Genomic DNA, 16,885 nt, shown 5'->3' with positions numbered 1-16,885 from the left:
TTTTTGATATTACAAATAAGGTCCATATACTTTCTTAAAAGACTTTTCTACAAAGTTGACTTCTACCATATGAATTATAAATATGAGAAGATGTTATTAGTTTAATAACAGAAAAAGCTATTTTAAAAATTTTATAAAAATCTTTTAAAAAAGGCTTTAGGCTTTAATAACTTCCCTATTGTTTGCTTCATGTGTAAGTCATGTATGTTTCAGCAAGACGTCTATGAGCTCCTTGAGAGTTCATAATTCTTTTGCATCTCCACAAATTCTAGCACTAGAGTGGGCATAAAATAGAAAATAAATATTTGTTAAATTAACTTTATTTGTTGTTAATAAATTAGAGGTTAGAATTTTTCTAATTGTGTCTGTTTAAAGACAGTTTTATTGATTTCAGTGATGTGACAACTATTATTCTTAACATTTAGATTGACTGTATCTAAATTTGATTCTTTTTAAAAAAATTGCTTTATTTATTTTTATGATTATTAAAGATATATAGTTAGTAGATGGTATGGAAATTATAGAAGAACAAAAAAAAAAGGTATAAGAAAAAAGAGCCACCAGTGGGTTCACTACCCAGAGATGCCACTGTGGCTCATTTGATATATTCTCTTCATCACAATGTTGAATGCTGACTCTTGACAGAGGCTTCCAGACTTTTGCTCAATACTCAATAGGCGTCTGGTTCCCTTGAATCATTTCTTATTCACTTGGGGCTGGTGGGTTGTGCGGCCCTAGAAGTGAGCATCAGGCCCTGGTGGTATCTTAGCTCCTCTCTCTCTTTGCTTCCCTAGTTCTCTTTGCCATGAAGGAGGATAATGAGAAGGTGCCTACTTTGCTAACGGACTACATTTTAAAAGGTAAGGGCAGCCCCAGGCCTCCTGGTGCAGGAGTGGTCCTCAAAGTCTCTTGCTCCAGCTGTGGAACCTGCTCCGAAGCCTTCCCAGAGCATCCAAGCCAGACCAGACCAGGCAGGGGCTGGGAAATCAAGTGGACAACTGTGAGGCCCTCACAGTCCTGGGCTTTTGCCTTTGCACGTTGCTAGGAGGCCTGAGGAGGAGACTTCATCACCCCCGAGTCACCAGTGTGACTCCACATGTGGAGCAGAAACCAACAAAGGACTTGTGAACATTCTGTGGAGTTTGGGCTCTTTAGTATTTAGTTGGGAAAAACAAAGCCCGAAGATCATTTAATATTTTTCAAGTACTTGAAAGGAAGCTGGAGTCATGATTAGAGACCATACTTCCATAACTTTTTAACATTTTAGTATGGAAATTTGTAACACATACAAGAGTAGCGTGTATGTACCTATTATCTGGCTTTAACAATTATTAACTCATGGCCAGTCTTAGTTCGTTTATACTTCTACCCAACTTCTCCCTTCACATATTATTTTGAAACAAATCTCTTTCGTCATATTTTTCATCCATAAATATCTCAGTATACATTTCTAAAACATAAGGAATCTTTAGAAAAACATAGCCACAATACCATTATCTCAACTAAAAAAAAAATTAAAAATTTCTTAATAGTGACTATCTAATCAGTATTCAGATTTCCCTGATTTTCCCATAAAATGTTTTTCGGGTCACTTGTTTGAATCAGGATCCAATGAAGGTTAGATCTTTTAGGTCTCTTTTAATATACATGGATTCTGCTTTCCTTTCTTCCATTCCTTGAAATTTATTTTTTGGAGAAACTAGGTTGTTTGTCCCATAGAATTTCCTATTGTATTTCCCAATAGAATTCTGAATTTTGGCTAGTTTCATCCCCATGGCATAATTTAATATGCTCTTCACTCTCCTAGAGGCCTGCCCAGATTCAGTCATTTTTTTTTGATAGGCTCTGTATTATCGGTGGTTCAGACTTCCAGACATCTGTCCGGAGACATGTGTTGTCTGGTTGTCTTCCCTTTTGTTATGTTAAAGCCATGGAGGATCACTCTTTGTCTAGATCCATTCTTTTTTTAGGTTTTGCTCTACACTCACACAAAACTTTCCAGTTTCTGAAGGTTTGTGGAACCCACAGTTAAGAAACCCTGAGTTATGGTGTGTCTATGGGAACTGGAGAGAGAATCTTAAAGTTCAGCAGGAGGAATGTAGGTTAAATGTTAGAAAGAACTTGTGACTCTTGTTAAAGATTTCAAGAAAGAAGCAAATTTCTCATAGGAGGTTTTCAAAGGAGGATTGTGGAAATGGGTTATATGAATTTGATAGTCTGAGGGCCAGACCTTACCACTTATGATCCACTGAAATGTCAATGAATTTATAAAAGTAATTAGTCTACATGCATCTCAACAGTCCTGTGGGGTAGGCACAGGTAGATTTGGTTGTATAGATGACATGGATCAGTGAAGTAATTTCCCTAAGAGTTTCATAGACTTAGTAATGGCCGGATCCAGGATTTGAACTCAGGCAGATGGACCCTGGAGTCTACATGCTTAATCATTACACCAAATAGCCACCTGTCATTGTCTCTTCCTTCTTCTGGAAGGAAGACACATGATTGCTGTTATCACCTGGTTCCAAGGGGCAGCTTCTCCACTTGGGAGCTGCCATGGCTGCTCTGTACTGGGGCCGCCCTGAGCTGGCAGGTCCTAGCCCCGAGCTGTGCTGTGACCTCTCTCCTCCCTCTTCTCGTTTCAGTGCTCTGCCCCACCTAACCTTGCCCCTTGGAGCAGCCTCACTGCAGGAGGTCACTGAGCAAGAGTCATTCCATCATGGGGACTGCATGACACCACGTAACCTCCGACGTGTATTTAAACGTGTATAGCTTAACCTGGATTAAACATGAGCAAGCGCGCGGGGTCCTTTGCTGTTGGCTTCTAGTGCTAGTAATCATTGGATGCATGATCGGGGCAGGGCCGGTGACCGGGCCTCCTCCCTGCCTGTGCGGGGGAAGGGGAAGGCGGATGCTTTCACTACTAGTTATGTAGTCTGGCTCCAGCCCTTACAAACAGCTTACACTCTAAGACTAATTTTGAAATAAAACCTTCATTTAATTAATATTCGTCATGTGCTTTGGAGTGTGGTGTCCATCGGCCCTCTGTTCCAAACACTCTAGGGACAGGCTGTGTCCACCTTAACATGCTGTCCTGCCGGTGGCAGCCAGCGCGGGGCTTAGGGACCGGGAGCATGACCTGCTTAGGGACGCAGTGGGGCCGCGCAGGGTACAGGCAGAAGGAGGCCATCCACAGCCTCCTAACCTTTCACTGCTTGGCTGCATTCAAGGGAGCTGCACCGTGTGTCACAGAAACTAGCCGGTCAGAGCTTGAGGGGAGGGTGTAAAATTAGCAGACAGAAAGTGAGCCTCAGGGAGGAGCCAGGCAGCAGCAGGGCCTCCTGTTGGGATGGCCGGTCGCCTCCACAGGGAGCCTGAGGCCCAGGGGCTGGAGGGAGTCCGCTCTGCTGAGCCCTCCTACCTGGGGGATCGTGACTTGTTCCTGCACTTGGAGACGCACCCATCCCTGACTGCCTCCAGCAACCCCTGCCCTTCCTGTGGCCCTAAACGTGCAGCAGCTCAGACTCCTGCATGCTGCCTTGGCATCGGTGGCCGGGCTGCCAGCCTCGACTGCCCGGCAGGTGAATGCTCTCCTCGTATCCCAGATGCTGCTGGCTTGATTCCACCACATCCTGAGTTCTGTTGGCTTCCATTTTCAGTCCTGAATAATGTTAACCCTGCCAATTCCCATACTCCCTCTCTGAAAACAAAAAAACTTTTGTTGGGCGCTTGCCACTGCCTGCCACTGTCCTTATCACTGCCTACACATTGCCTCATGTCACAGCATGCCTGTATGTAAGCATGCCCCCCCTGTAAGGGACTAGTACCGTCCTGACTGTCCAGAGGACACTGAGAGGATGCTCGGCAGCTGGCCCAAGGTTGAGCAGGAAGTGGTAGAGTCGGACTGGCTCTTGGGTCTCTTGTCCCATGAGACTTCCAGTGAGTCTTAGGAGTTTAGTGTTTGAACTGAGCAGGCCACTTTACCACATCAGCAACTCCACGGAAGGCCACAGGATCGACGTAGGTGATGATGGAAGGCCGGTCACTTCCGGGGTCTCTGCTTTTCTAGAAGCAGAACAGTAGCAATCTTACCTTGGGGTGATGGGGACTTGCCCCACCAGGAAACTGCCCCAGTGCCTGGAGCTCTAACTCAGGCATCTACACAGAGCAGAGCTTCTGCACAGAGCAAGCCCTGGCTGCTATAGGAAGACAGAAGTGACCATTGGGGACCATGCAAATCCTCAGGGTCAACAAATTGACCTTAATATTAGTCCTGTGACAAAAGAGGCTGACTTCAGTTCTGCAATTCATTGGCACTAAGGCTAAAGAAGCAAAGGGTCCCTGGTGGTGTGAGGTCATTAGATAGTGTAACTTTGCCAGCTACGGGGTTTTTCACCAGTCTCAGCAAAGGGGAAGCAGCAAATCCCCAAGAGCTTTTCTTCCCGCCTTGGATTTGTCAGATCTGGGTCATCCACTCCTTCCCCCCAATTTACCCTGCCGGCAGGTGTCTGCAGCAGCACAGACAAGCTGAGCAAAGCTTCTGGCAGCTAAAAACAAATCTCCAGTGTCAGGGATGCACTCGGCCTAGGAGCAGGTGAGCAGGGCAGGCTGAGGACTGTGGCTCCTCTTTCTCTCTCCCTTTGTCCACAGGGTTTAGAGGGAATATGAAATCAGTCCCTCATGGCTTCACATTGCCCTTCCTGCATTCTTGCTACTCACAGTAGGGTTTCCAGGTTACCAGCATGCACCCCACCTAGGAGCTGGTTGGAAATGCAAAACCTCAGGCCCCACCCCAGGCCTACTGAGTCAGCATCTGCATTTTAATAATATCACCTGTGGTTGGTGTTTGCGCCAAGGCTTGGGGAAGCTCTGACTCTTTGAGGCTGAACCTGGGGAAATCGCAGATAGTGTGATGATCAGGTGAACCCAATTCTCTTCCCTCAGCTTTCCCCTCTTTGCGTCCTTCTGGGTTGTAGTAACATCAGGGGAGAGTTCCCAGGCCATCTGATATCCAGGCTCCGGGCAGCCTGGACTGCACAACTCAAGTCCCCAGGATGTCCACGCTCTACAAGGAGTATCCGAGAGCAGAAATCTGCAGGGCACCCTCCTGTGGGGACCGGAGGTCGGTCTGGCTCGTAGCTCCTGACTGTGAGGCGTGTTCCCATCAACTAAAGGGTTTTGCTAAGTCTGGTCTGGTCAAGTCTTGGTAGGGAAATGTCACCATAGAGCCCAAGGCCAGCCTTTATTTATGTAGAGTCGGGACAGATGATCATGGGACAAACCATTTTCCACGTGGAATCTGCGACGTTCCCTACCCTCTACCTCGGGATGGGAGGCCAATGTGATACTTCAGAACGAAAACCCAAAGGGAGGGTCTTGTTCTTGACCCTAAGTTTGTGGGAAAAGCTGGATTTTTAAAACTGAATAAACCCTTTTCATACACACTGGAGTAATGTCTGGAGAATCACTGTCTCCAGCTAGCTGTCGGGAAGAGGTGGAGACTGTCTACAAGACGGCATGGTCCTCCCACTGTCTCAGGGCGGGTTACAGCCCGAGTCCCAGTGGACTTCACTGAGCCCATGAGCGCCCACTGTGTCCTAGGCGCTCCCACCACAGCCTTGTCACTGAGCCTCGGGATCTTGGCAGAGGTCAAAGGCAGGGAGCACCCCAGGGCACTCAGCTTTCGTTGCAGCAGAAGCAGGAAATGGGGGGCAGCAGCCTCGTTTCTTGGAAGGAGAGGTGACTCTCACCACCCAGCCAGCCTCCGTGATTAGTATGCGTGGAGAGGAGAGTAATTAAATGCTACTCTTGGAGAAGAGACACTTGCATTCCTGATGGCGCCTGATTATTTATTTCCTTGAGAGGATGAGAGAAGTGTGTGGTTAGGATTTCTGTCCGAGCCTGAGGTTTGCTGTCCTCCCTCCATTAGGGAGGGGAAGGCGAGGCCTCCCCGCTCACTGGGAAGGTGCTTTGGCTTCTTATTAATGCCTTTCTTCTAAAAGAACAATGAGCCACCTTAGCCCACAGCCCAGCAGCTCCGCCGCCCAAGCCCTCATGCATATTCATCCTGCTTCAAAGAGCACAGCGTGGAATATGCAAATTAGCCAGGCAGGAGCTGGTTGGCATTTTGATAATAGCTTTGTCTGAAAAACCCCAGAGACACATGCACATCTAGTTTCTTTCCCCCTCTCTCTTTTCTCTACCGGTGTGTCCTGCTCCTTGTTCTCTCTCCCACTCCCAACCTGCCGGAGAACAGGAGAAGGGATCGCTGGAGCAAAGGAGCAAGATATGGAGGAGCCGGTGTCGGTGTCGGCTTGCCCAGTGCCTTTCCACTTCATCCTCTCCCTCCCTCCTCCTTGAGCACAGTCCTTTGGTTTTTTCCCACCAATGTGTTGCCAGATCTGACAATGCCTCAGAGCCCCAGGCCTGTCCTCTGCTCTCTCTTGACAGCCCCCGCTCTTGTCTGCAGACATCTATGCCATCCTTCCCAGAGATTAGCCCCCTGCCCTTTGTCCTTCTTCTTTCATCTTTCAACCTATTTTTTGCTCTTACTCTCAGCAGTCATTTTTTTTTTCTTTCAGAGACAGGGTCTTGCTCTGTTGCCCAGGGTGAGATGTGGTGGCATGATCATAGCTCACTGCAGCCTTGAACTCCTAGGATCAAGTGATCCTCCCGCCTCAGCCTCCCAAAGTGCTGGGATTACAGGTGTGAGCCCTCACTGTGCCCCGCCTAGCAGTCAATTTTAAAAAACTAAGAACCTGGCCTTGGCTTCCAAGCAAGAAGGAAAAGAGTCACCTGGGCTAGAAGGAGAGACGTCTTGGATGTCAGCTGTCCTCACAGACAGATCACTTGGACTCAGCAGTTCCTGACACACAGCGATCTCCACAACATGTCTGCACAACCATCAGCAGCAGTACAGCTGACTGTGCTATTGCCACTCCTGCATCCCAGACGGCAGCCTCTGCCCCCTGACTAGCTGCTTCCTGCCCCTCCCATAGCACAGCTCCTTGAAAAGTACAAAGAACAATTTCTTAAGTTCAGATGACATGGGTCCTGCGCCCTCATCCCCCGTGGTTCAAGTAGGAGCTGGTGGGCTCCAGAGCAGATGCTGTGCTGTGGGAGAGGCCAGCTGAGGCCCTGGGCCCACGTCTTTGGATGCTGCTTCCTCTGGAACTCTGCAGGAGAAAGGCAAAGGCAAGTGCAGGGATGCAGGGACCTCCGGGGATCTCAGAGAAGAGGGGCCTCTCATCCTGACTCTGAAGCCAGCCCTGGTCCAGCCCAGGGTAGGGAGGCAGATTATCTCACAAAAGGAGTATGGGTTTTGGTGTTGGGTTCAAATCCCAGGTCTCCGACACATTAAACTAAACAGTTTTTAAGAAAATTAATTTCTCTGAGCCTCAGTTTCCTCATCTTAAAAATGGGAAAACTAATATTAATAACAATAGTAGTAATTCCTCCAGGGTTATTTTGAATAATCTTTAGTGTTTAGCGTATATGCTAAGTGCTTAATAAAGTGTGACTTTTAATTTTACTGGTACACTTGGAGGAACATAGAGAAAGGGCTGGGCCCTTCAGGCTCTCTAGCCATGGGGACCTGACCACCCTTTCAATCTAATAGACACAGGAGACCAGAAACCAAAACCAAAACAAGGCAGGTGCCTCCTGTCCCCCTAAAGCCAGCCTTACACCTACGCTTTATCCTCATTAAGTCCTGCTTAGTGGTAGCCCAGTGAGCCCTGGTGCCTGCTGATTCTAGAACCAGCAGCCTCCAGGTACTTCTGGACAAGGAGACACAGAAAAGAGGCAAGGGCAGGATTGTATTCTGATTTCTCAGCAGGTTCACTCAAGGGAAGTGGTGGAGGAGGGATGGTGAAAAGTCACATTTATTTTTGAGTTTAGAGATTCTATTTTCATTGGCAAGGAGACAGGTGGGTGACAGAAGACAAACACTCAGACCGCCCCGGACACACTCAGGGAAGCCACTCATGTTTCACGATTGGGTGGGACAGGGGGGAATAGGAGGATTCATTCAGGAGGCTTGAGAAAGGCCCTGTGGCTGTCCTGAACTGCCGCTCCGCAAGTTACATGAGCCCTGAGGACGAGGTCAGCAGTCCGGGGGGTTCCCACGCATTCCCTCTGTCTGTGGCAGGCAGATCTCAGGTCACGGGCTGACATTCAGCTGCATCAGCTGTGTGACAACTTGGCCCTTTGCCCTGGAGGCAGTGGGCAGTGGGAGGTAAAAGAGATGACAGTTCTCAGTGTGCTGTGGGTGGGATTCCTGCCTGGTGTGGGCGAGTTGGGTTTACGGACCTGCAGCGCCCTATCCAGGACTGGGAAATGATTTTTTGAACTCTAGGCTTGAGTTCTTGTTAAGATGCAAATTCAGCTGAGAGCTCCAGGCATTTTCAGCAAGAACTGTAGATCCTTTTGTGAAATCAGGTTCGCAATCTCTGGGGCGCTACTAAAAATGTCCCTACCTAAGCCCCACCCTGGGAGATTCTGATTTAGTAGATTGAGAATGGAACTTGGGCACCTGCAACTCCAAAAGGCTTGCTCAGCGATGCCAAGGTGAGCCCCAGCTGAGGATCCCTGTGACGGGGGTTGGAGAGAGAAGACACAGTGGGCCTGGAGGGGCTGGAGAGATTCCGTCACGAGACGGCAAAGCTATTTCACCTCCTTCCAAAATGTGTCCCCAGTTGATGTGCAGTCATCCAGTGGAAGGGGAAGCTAGGAGTGTGGAGCAGTCTGCCTGTTGGAAGCTGGGGGTGCTGTCACTCCCAGCTTCTCCAGCAGGGGTGGGCAGCTTCCAGGGAGAGCAGCAGTGTCCCAGGGGCAGCTGGGAACCGGCTGAGCCACCGCCCACATTTTCATGGACTGTCAACCAAAGGGGCACTTAGTGACCATCTCCACTAACCCCCTCAATGTGCAAGTGAGGCAGGTTGCTTTAGACGGTCCCTGGGTGTAAGCAGAAGTTATTGGCAGAGTCTTGACCAAATCCAGGGGACCTAGTGTTCTTCCTTTCCATGCAAAAGAGTCATGGGAGGCCCATGGGTGGGCAGAGCTGGCCTTCCATGAATTTGATACATGACAAATTTTGCGGTATGATGGTGGAAACAACCACCCAGAAAGTCACAGGACTAACAGGTGGATGCGAGATATACGCACCTGAAGTGAGTTCTCTGAATAATAAGATGAAAAAAACATGAAAATGAAAAGGTATAATGAGCTACACATAACTGAAGGGAATTGTCTTAAATGGCTGATTGTAATGAGATGTACATAAATTGTAAGGCTTGTAATGAAATGAAAAAAATCATATTCTTGCCTGATAATACTGGGTGTAATGTCTACACCTGAAATAAGTCGTCTCAGTGTGTTGAGTGTAATGAGATGCACATAATTTTAAAGAGCGTAATGAGATGAAAAATAAATCAAACACTTGTCTTAAAATGAAAAATGCACTAAGATGCACACACCTGAAGGGCATTGTCCTAAATGGGTTCAATTTGATGAGATGCATTTAATTTGCAAAGGGGCTAAATGAGATTGGCCCAGAGAGAGGCTGAGAAATGTAAAAGTATAGGATACACTTGAAAGTGGTGTAATAAAACCCGCTTTGTATGTGGTATGGAAATAAAACGCCAAAGTGGAAATACACAGAGTATGAGGTGATCAACGTTCTCTTTGCCAGTCCTCGGTGCTCTGTCCCTTGGCCTGGGATGCTCTGCAAAATGCATTGTCCTTTGTCCCCAGTATGATCCCAGGCACATAGTAGGTACCGGGGAATGCCTATTGAGTGCATAGCCAGCTCAGGGGGTTGTAGTCTATCTGCCAAAAGGAAGTTAAAGGAGCAGCTATAAAGCAAGGAACTTCAAAAGACAGTGGCAACTATTTTTGAGGAGCAATGTTCCTTGAAGTCTTTAGGCGTCCGGCCTAACAGTCTGGCCGTGGAACCTCATCTGCATCTATAACATCTATAACAAGCAATTCTGGTGATTTTTTTGCCTCGAGGCTCGTGATTACCTACAGAGGCCAGGTAGGCAGGTAACATATGAGTGAAGATATCTGGATGTGAGACACAGGCACACTTTGCAATGAAAGGCAGGAGTATATTCACTTCCACAAAAAAATGCCTTCTCTCCAAAATTTTGTTTCAAAGGTGGGGCTCTCCCTTTAGGACTATCTTGTTTTCTCACTTTTGATGGAGTAACGGGGATAGAGAACTGTTTCCCTTCTTCAAAACAACCACTTCAATATTAGAGGGAAAGGGAAAGAAAGGTGGGGGAGGGGAGAAGCATAACTAAGTGACCAGCCACCCCGTAGTGACAGCCCAGTAGCAAATGCAATGCACCCTCAGCCCCAGTGTTGGGGAGACCACAGGAGTGGTCCAGATGACCCCGAGAGCTCGCCTTAGGGAGTGGTGATTATTCAACTGGGCCCCTTCGTGGCCATGCGCAAATATGGGTCCCGAGTTGCCTCAGGGCCTAATTTTTCAGGAGAAACCAGGAATCTGATTTTTTAATGTGCAATCCTCTAACTTTTAAATGTTGGCACAATATTTTTAAAAACAATATATTGTCCAGACAAAACATATCTGCAAGCTGAATTTGACCCAAAACATCACAGTTGACCTCACAGGCTCCTGTTTGCAACTTTGAATGATAAAATCTGAGATCATCGTGCTCAGCATACAGGCATGTCACAAGCACACTTTCAGGCTCAGTCTCTTTCTGCTAGAATGTAAACTCCCTGAAGCTGAGACCTTTGTCTTTGTTAATCACAGTTGTATCCTGGCAAACTGCCTGGGACTGAGTCGGTGCTCAGTAAATGCATGCCAGACGTGTGAACCACTCGCTGGGAGTGAGTCAAGAAGGCTGCGGTATGACTGAGTCATCGCCCTCCTCCGGCCGCACAAGGCAGCAGGGAGGCCCCCTGGTCAGGAAGTTTAGCTCCGGCCAACCCCCATGAGCAGGATCTCCAAACCAGAAAGGTCTTTCCTGATGACTAGGGCTTGGGGGCAGAAATCAGTCTGAAGAGTTTCCAGGGCCCTGCTGTGAGTTCCATTTTGGGGTAAAGCCCTGCCCTACCCCTCACCCTATTGTTCCATCTCTAGTATTTCAGAGGGATTATGGCGCATCTTCTCCTTGGATTGGGTGGCATTTGCGTCATGCACAGAGGGAGACTGCTGTTTCCTCAAAACACAATCACTCACATCTCGAACCATTTAGCAAACCCCTTTTCAGTTGGCAGCATGGTTGAAAGATGACAGAACGAGAGAGAAAAATTAGGAGAGGGTGGGAGAGGCAGGGACAGGCTACTCTGCAATTTCTTTAGAATAATGTTCCCTAAAGTGTGTTTTGTGGAACACTGGATACAACTTGACTAGAAGGGTGGGGGGCTAAATAAATCTGGGAACAGCTGAAACAAAGTTAAACAGGTTTCTTCCCTGCAGGACTTTTCAGAGCCTTTAGTATACAAATGCACATTATGAAATTCTACTAGCAAAATATAACATGCAGTTAACCTTAGGCTACTTTGAGCATGATTTTTTTGTGTGTATATATTTTTAATAGCGTGTTCCTTGGAAACCACTGCTTTAAAAGACTAGTCTTCCTGACTCTGGGAGGTGAGGTGCTAATGTATCATCTTCTTGTGGACTCCAGACTTTCTCCATCTGCCTATGGAGGGGTCTGGAGAGTTGGCAGGTGTGGTGGGGGCTGGCGCTGGGAGAACAGTGACTCGCCCGCTTTGCCTGCCCCTTCCCCGTCTTCCGCCTGGCCACAGGGGGGCCGCCGGTGAGTGCAAACTCTCCGGCCTTTGTGAATGCGCGCAAGGACCTCCCCTTCTGCTTCTACACAGATGCCCTAGACATCTCAGAAACACTGCCCAGGTAAGGAAACCCTAGACTGAAGATGGCCCGGACGCCTACCTGCCCCTTCTGAGGGGAGATAAGCTGCCCGGGAATTGCTTCTTGCCCCGGGGATGGCAGTGCTGACCCCGGGGTTCAGGGGCAGGCTCCCCGGGACGCAGCTCCGAGATGGCCTCTCCCTCCCGGTTCCTGGGGCTTTTCACCTGCGGGGGAGGGAGAGGGGCATACGGAGGCCGGGGGTGGGGCCGCGGTGGCATAAGATTCGAGGATGATGACTCCGGGGACCCAGGATGGAGAGGGGAAAGCAAAGGCCTTCGAGGGAGGTGGAGGATGGTGGAAGAGAGGGACCAAATTCCGTGCTCTCCGCAGCAGCGGAGGACTGGCCAGGAGAGGGCGGTAGAGAGCTTCTCTGTCTTCTCTCCCTCGTGTTTACAGCTCGCCGCAGGCCAGGTAAGTGCCACACCTGCTGTCCTCCTCCCCAGACAGGCCAACTGAGGTCACCCAGGAAGCCCATCTGCCTTGTCCTCTTCCCTGGGTAGTCAGGTGTATGCGGAGGCCTCCAAGTTTTGCCTGTCCAGGGTCCCATTAAGGGAGCAAGGGACCCCTACAGCAGCCACAGAAAAAGAAAATTGTGCACCAGCATTATGGTAGGTAATAAGATTTACTGAAAACTTCTCGGCCACATTCAGTACTGGTTTGGTGGATACATCAGAAGGAGGTTGCATAACATTAGGCAGGTGGAGGGGGCTGGGAGGAAGAGAGGTGGGCACGTGTGTGCGGTGTGCCTGTGCTGGGGGGCGAGTGGAAGGGTGTGTGTGTGTGTGTGTGTGCGTGTGCGTGTGTGTTAACAAGGAAAACGAACCAGAAAAGGAAATGCATTTTATCCCACTGCACGTTGCAAAAGTCTCACACCAAAAAAGCTAGACTTTCCTCTACCTATGGCATCAAAAGGGAGTAAAAAATGATTGGATCACCCAGATTATAAATAAGGTTATTTGTTTCTCAAAAATCCTTATTAAAACATTAAATATCAGCTCTTTTGGGGGAGAAATACATTCATTTCAGGGAGACCTCAGGAAAGCGACCATCCTTTTGCTCCGCCCCAACCAGGTGGGGGAGGGGAGGCCTCAGAGGGTCCTGAGGGTCCCCTCCAGTTGAGCCAGGTGGCCACTCACGTGCTGCCGCTGAAGGAGATGGCTAATGCACAATTTACAAATGAAACTGCACGTCCATTAAATTAAACCCAATGGAAAACACACGTGTGATCAGTCCTGTCATTCACAGCCATAGGGTGAGAGGGAACGGGAGGAGGGTGCCAGTTGGGGGTCTTGAAGTTGAGGGGGAGGGTGTGTTGGGGCAGACAGTGGAGGGCCGCTGCCTCCTCCCAGGAGCCCCACTCCCCAGTGCTGTGGCTGTGGGTGTGTGGCACGGCGAGGCGGGTGGGGCAGGGCACCCCGCAGGCTCCTGGGTGCCGTCTCTCTGGGCCCTCCCCCACATGGGGACATTGATGGGAAACGGGATGTAGCACCTTCTTCAACCCCTGGCTTCCCTTTGGGCCAGATGTTTCTTTCCCATATTTCTCTCGCCTTCTTTGAAGGATAGGATGAGGAAGGGAGGCTGGAGGCTGATGGAGCCGCCTGGGAGCAGGCGACGGCCTCTGGGATGATGCAGAGTCCCAGCTGGCCTGGCTCCACCCCTGTAGGTCTGTGCAGGGGCGAGACATCTGAGGAGCTCCATCTGAGGGCGGGGACATCTAGGGTAAGACACCATTGTCCTGTTATAGGAGCTGAGTTCTGTGACCACCAAAGTCACCTTGCTATGGCTCCTAGCCCAGGGTCTGTCATCTCTTTGGCTCCTGGAGCCAACCCAGGTGAAGGGACTCCTCTTATCCTCCGACAGGTGGAGCCCATCAGCTTACAACATGTTTCCAGGAGAGAGCGAAGGAGGCTCTGCTGGCTGCCATCCCTCTCTTGCGAGTCCGTGGTGCTGCGGCCAGGGGTAGGGCCTTGGAGGGCTGGGCTGGAGCCCTGCGGACTGCAGGTCCCACAGTGATCTGCGAGATGGGATGCCTCAGGCCCTCCCACCCCTCTGCCCACTGGTCATGCTTCTGGGCTCCCTCCTGCCCTTGAATGTCTCTCAAAGGAGCTGAGAACCCTCTGGGGATGGAACCCAGGCCCCCTTTGTCTCTCCCTCTCCTTCTCAGTCTGTCCCCTGGCAAAGGCCCTCTCTGCAAAAAGCACCAATCCGCCTCGCGGTGCAGGGCTTGTGAACAACTCAAGTCCTTCCGTGGGGGCCCATGGGTGCCATCTGTCCTCAGGGATTGGGTGAGTCCAGACATCACTCCTGTCTTTCTGTGCAGGCTGCCTGCCCGGCGCCGCCAAACGGAGTCCTCCGTGGTTCCAGGGAAGTGGGGCTGGGTGCTCGTTGAAGCTTGGTGTTTGGGAAGGAGCAGGGTGTCTCCTCTGCATTTCTTCAAGCTGCTGATTTTGGGAAGCTAGGGCCCAACTTCCTCGGTGCTGTCTGCCCGTGTCCCCTTCCCCCCTCCCCTGAAGACCTCCCGACAACACTCCTCTCCTGCTCGGTGGTCAGTGTCATCTGGGCTGCCCGGCTACTCCAGGGAGTCACTGTGTTCCAAGCCCAGGTCGCTGACATTCGTCGTCTGCAGCTCATCGGCCTCCTCCTCCAGCTCCTCTTCCTCCTCCTCTTCCATCTCATCCTCATCCTCTTCTTCCGTCCCATCCAATGAGTCGTCATGTGCAGCCATCATAGCCTGCTGCATGGCCATGGTGGCGTTGTCAGAGGACAGGGACTGCAGGTTGTCCAAGTTGATGGAACCTGCAAGGGAGAAGGCAAGGGTCAGGGCGACACAGGGGCTCTGTGGGACGGGCCCGAAAGGACCGGCTCTTGGGGTGGTGAGTCCTTGCTGCCGAGGCTGCCCGAGCCTGAGCTGGACAAGTCCTTGGTAGGAAGTGTCCTATTTGTCCTCCAGCCAGCCTCTCTCCACCCTGCCCGGAAGCAACACTCCCAGCTCCCACTTACTGCACATTTGCTATGTAAACATGCTAAACGCTTTTGACTTTCTAACAACTCTGTAAGCAGGTGTTAACATTATCCTCATTCTAAAGAGGAAACTAAGTCTCAGTTAAGTCACTAGCTCAAGGGGACACAGTCAGCAATGACAGAGTTGGGATTCTTTCCTAGGTCGTCCTAGCCCCAAAACTGTTTATTTCCACTGTACCTCATACGATGACGGCCCATGATACAGGAACTGTGCACAACCGTATACATACATGCATACATGAGTACGTATGCACACGTGCACACCTCCACCTCGCTTCCCACACGGAGCTATCTTCACGTGCCAAGCTATAAAATGTCTGGCTCATTGAATTATTCATTGTGCATTAGGCGACTGGCAATTAGAAAAGTGTATAAGGAGGGTGTGACGGAGAGGCTGGGAAAACAGAGCTCTTCCTGGCCTCCGTTCCCAAGCCAGCTGCCTGCCTGGATATTTATAGATGGCCTTGGCTCTTGGGGCACCGTACAGACACTGACTGGCACTAGGGAACTCGGGTGGGTGTGGGTGTGAGGAAGGGGCTCTGCTGAGCAGTCACCGACCCGGATGACCACCAGCTTTCACTTGTCTTTGTGAGATTGCGTTTGGCTTGTTCAAACATGTGCAAAAGCATCCCCCTCTTTAAGGCTTTGAAGGGGGGCAGGGACGGGTAATCACTGTGACAGGGCAGCAACTGGGGCCCAGTGAGTAGACGGTCAGCCGTGGATCTTTGCACAGCCTGACCTGGGGGAGCTCCCCCCCAGCCCCTCCTGGGTGCGCTCAGCCCCAGCTCTTACCGTCGGGGTTTGTCCCCGGGGCACCGCCCTGCTGCTGCAGCACCCCGGCAGCAATGGAGTTGGGCCAGAATCTTTGGGTGGGCCGGTGCTGAGACTTGATCTTCTTGGCTTTGGGGGCAGGGTCTGGGTTGCTGGCATCAAGCATGGGCTGCAGGATGCGCCTCCGGGCATTGATGAACCTGCCCGGGGGTGAAGGGGAGACCTGGTTAGTCACCACCCGGGTGGCGTTGGGGCGGTGGGCAGAGGGCTAAACTGCCTCCAACTCCACTATACAGAACAGACTGGGGTTCCAACCCGGGAAGTAAAAACCTAGCAGGGAGGGGGCCTTGGGTCCTGAGGAGTTCATGAGATCACCTGGGGCTTGGTAACCCCAAAGTGGCTCGGTAAGAACGCGTGAGGAGGGGTCAGAAATCCCTACTCCAGACCTGGCAGGATTGAACAGAGGAGGAAAGAGCCGTAGTCATGGGGACCGACCTCTGACTTCTCTCCAGAGGACTGAGGGCTCAGACCAGGGGCCCCAACTCTGGAGCCCTGAGCTCACTCTCATCCAGCCAGGCCTGGCTCTCTGAGCTCCCTATGACAGCCCAGCCAGACACAGAGAAGGGGAAAGCGGAGGCTCCGGTGGGCTCGAAATGGCAACTCTTCCTCCCCCTTCCCACTGCCAGCTTTGCAGAATGTTTACGCTTCAGTCCATGTGGGGGTGAGGTAGACCAGATGACCGCTGGCGGCACCTCCAGTCCACAGATGCAGGCATTCCTGTCGGTCTTCGCAGCACAGGTGGGCTGGATGCTCAGGTGGGGTTGGGTTTTCTACTCAGCCAGAAGCTTCCAAAGATGTGCCTGACACAATGTCCCAGCAGAGGGCGCTGAGAAGCTGCAGATGAAGCTACAGGTGCCAGTGCAGATTCTGGCTCTCTACTTCTAGCTCAAACGGGAGGATGGCATGGTAGCTGGGCTGAGATTGAGGCACATCTAGGCATTCTAGTCTCTTCCCTGTGCTGTATTCCCCGGCCAAGCATGTGGCCCCTGGATCTGAGAGCCTTTGAGCAGGTGATGCTAACTCACCAGTTATTTACTTGCAGGAGGGTGAGATTGGTCTGGGCTGCGATCTGCCTCTTCTCATCCTCCGTGGGGTAGGGGTGCTGAAATGAGAGGTGAAGGGCTA

The 16,885-nt window shown here is 50.6% G+C and overlaps 2 protein-coding genes across 6 annotated transcripts in view; one reads left to right on the top strand and one right to left on the bottom strand.

Moving 5' to 3' along the window:
* The window catches only part of FEZ1 (fasciculation and elongation protein zeta 1), a 41,586-nt gene extending 38,581 nt beyond the window's left edge, over window positions 1-3,005 (top strand). Inside the window, exons 9-10 of the mRNA XM_045555743.1 lie at window positions 795-860; window positions 2,646-3,005. Of these exons, the coding sequence (XP_045411699.1) occupies window positions 795-860; window positions 2,646-2,662 (83 nt within the window). The 3' untranslated portion in view covers window positions 2,663-3,005. The remainder of the gene's footprint in view (window positions 1-794; window positions 861-2,645) is intronic.
* Window positions 3,006-12,515: 9,510 nt separating this feature from the next.
* The window catches only part of PKNOX2 (PBX/knotted 1 homeobox 2), a 255,932-nt gene continuing 251,562 nt past the window's right edge, over window positions 12,516-16,885 (bottom strand). For all 5 annotated transcript variants that reach the window (XM_045555737.1, XM_045555738.1, XM_045555739.1 and 2 more), the window contains 3 exons: window positions 16,786-16,862; window positions 15,722-15,900; window positions 12,516-14,704 (listed from right to left, as the gene is read on the bottom strand). In XM_045555737.1, the coding sequence (XP_045411693.1) occupies window positions 14,478-14,704; window positions 15,722-15,900; window positions 16,786-16,862 (483 nt within the window). In that variant the 3' untranslated portion in view covers window positions 12,516-14,477. The remainder of the gene's footprint in view (window positions 14,705-15,721; window positions 15,901-16,785; window positions 16,863-16,885) is intronic.

The sequence above is a fragment of the Lemur catta genome, chromosome 7 (assembly GCF_020740605.2).
Source record: "Lemur catta isolate mLemCat1 chromosome 7, mLemCat1.pri, whole genome shotgun sequence".
In the NCBI taxonomy this organism is placed as follows: Eukaryota; Metazoa; Chordata; class Mammalia; order Primates; family Lemuridae; genus Lemur; species Lemur catta.
This window is presented reverse-complemented; position numbering and strand designations above follow the sequence as displayed.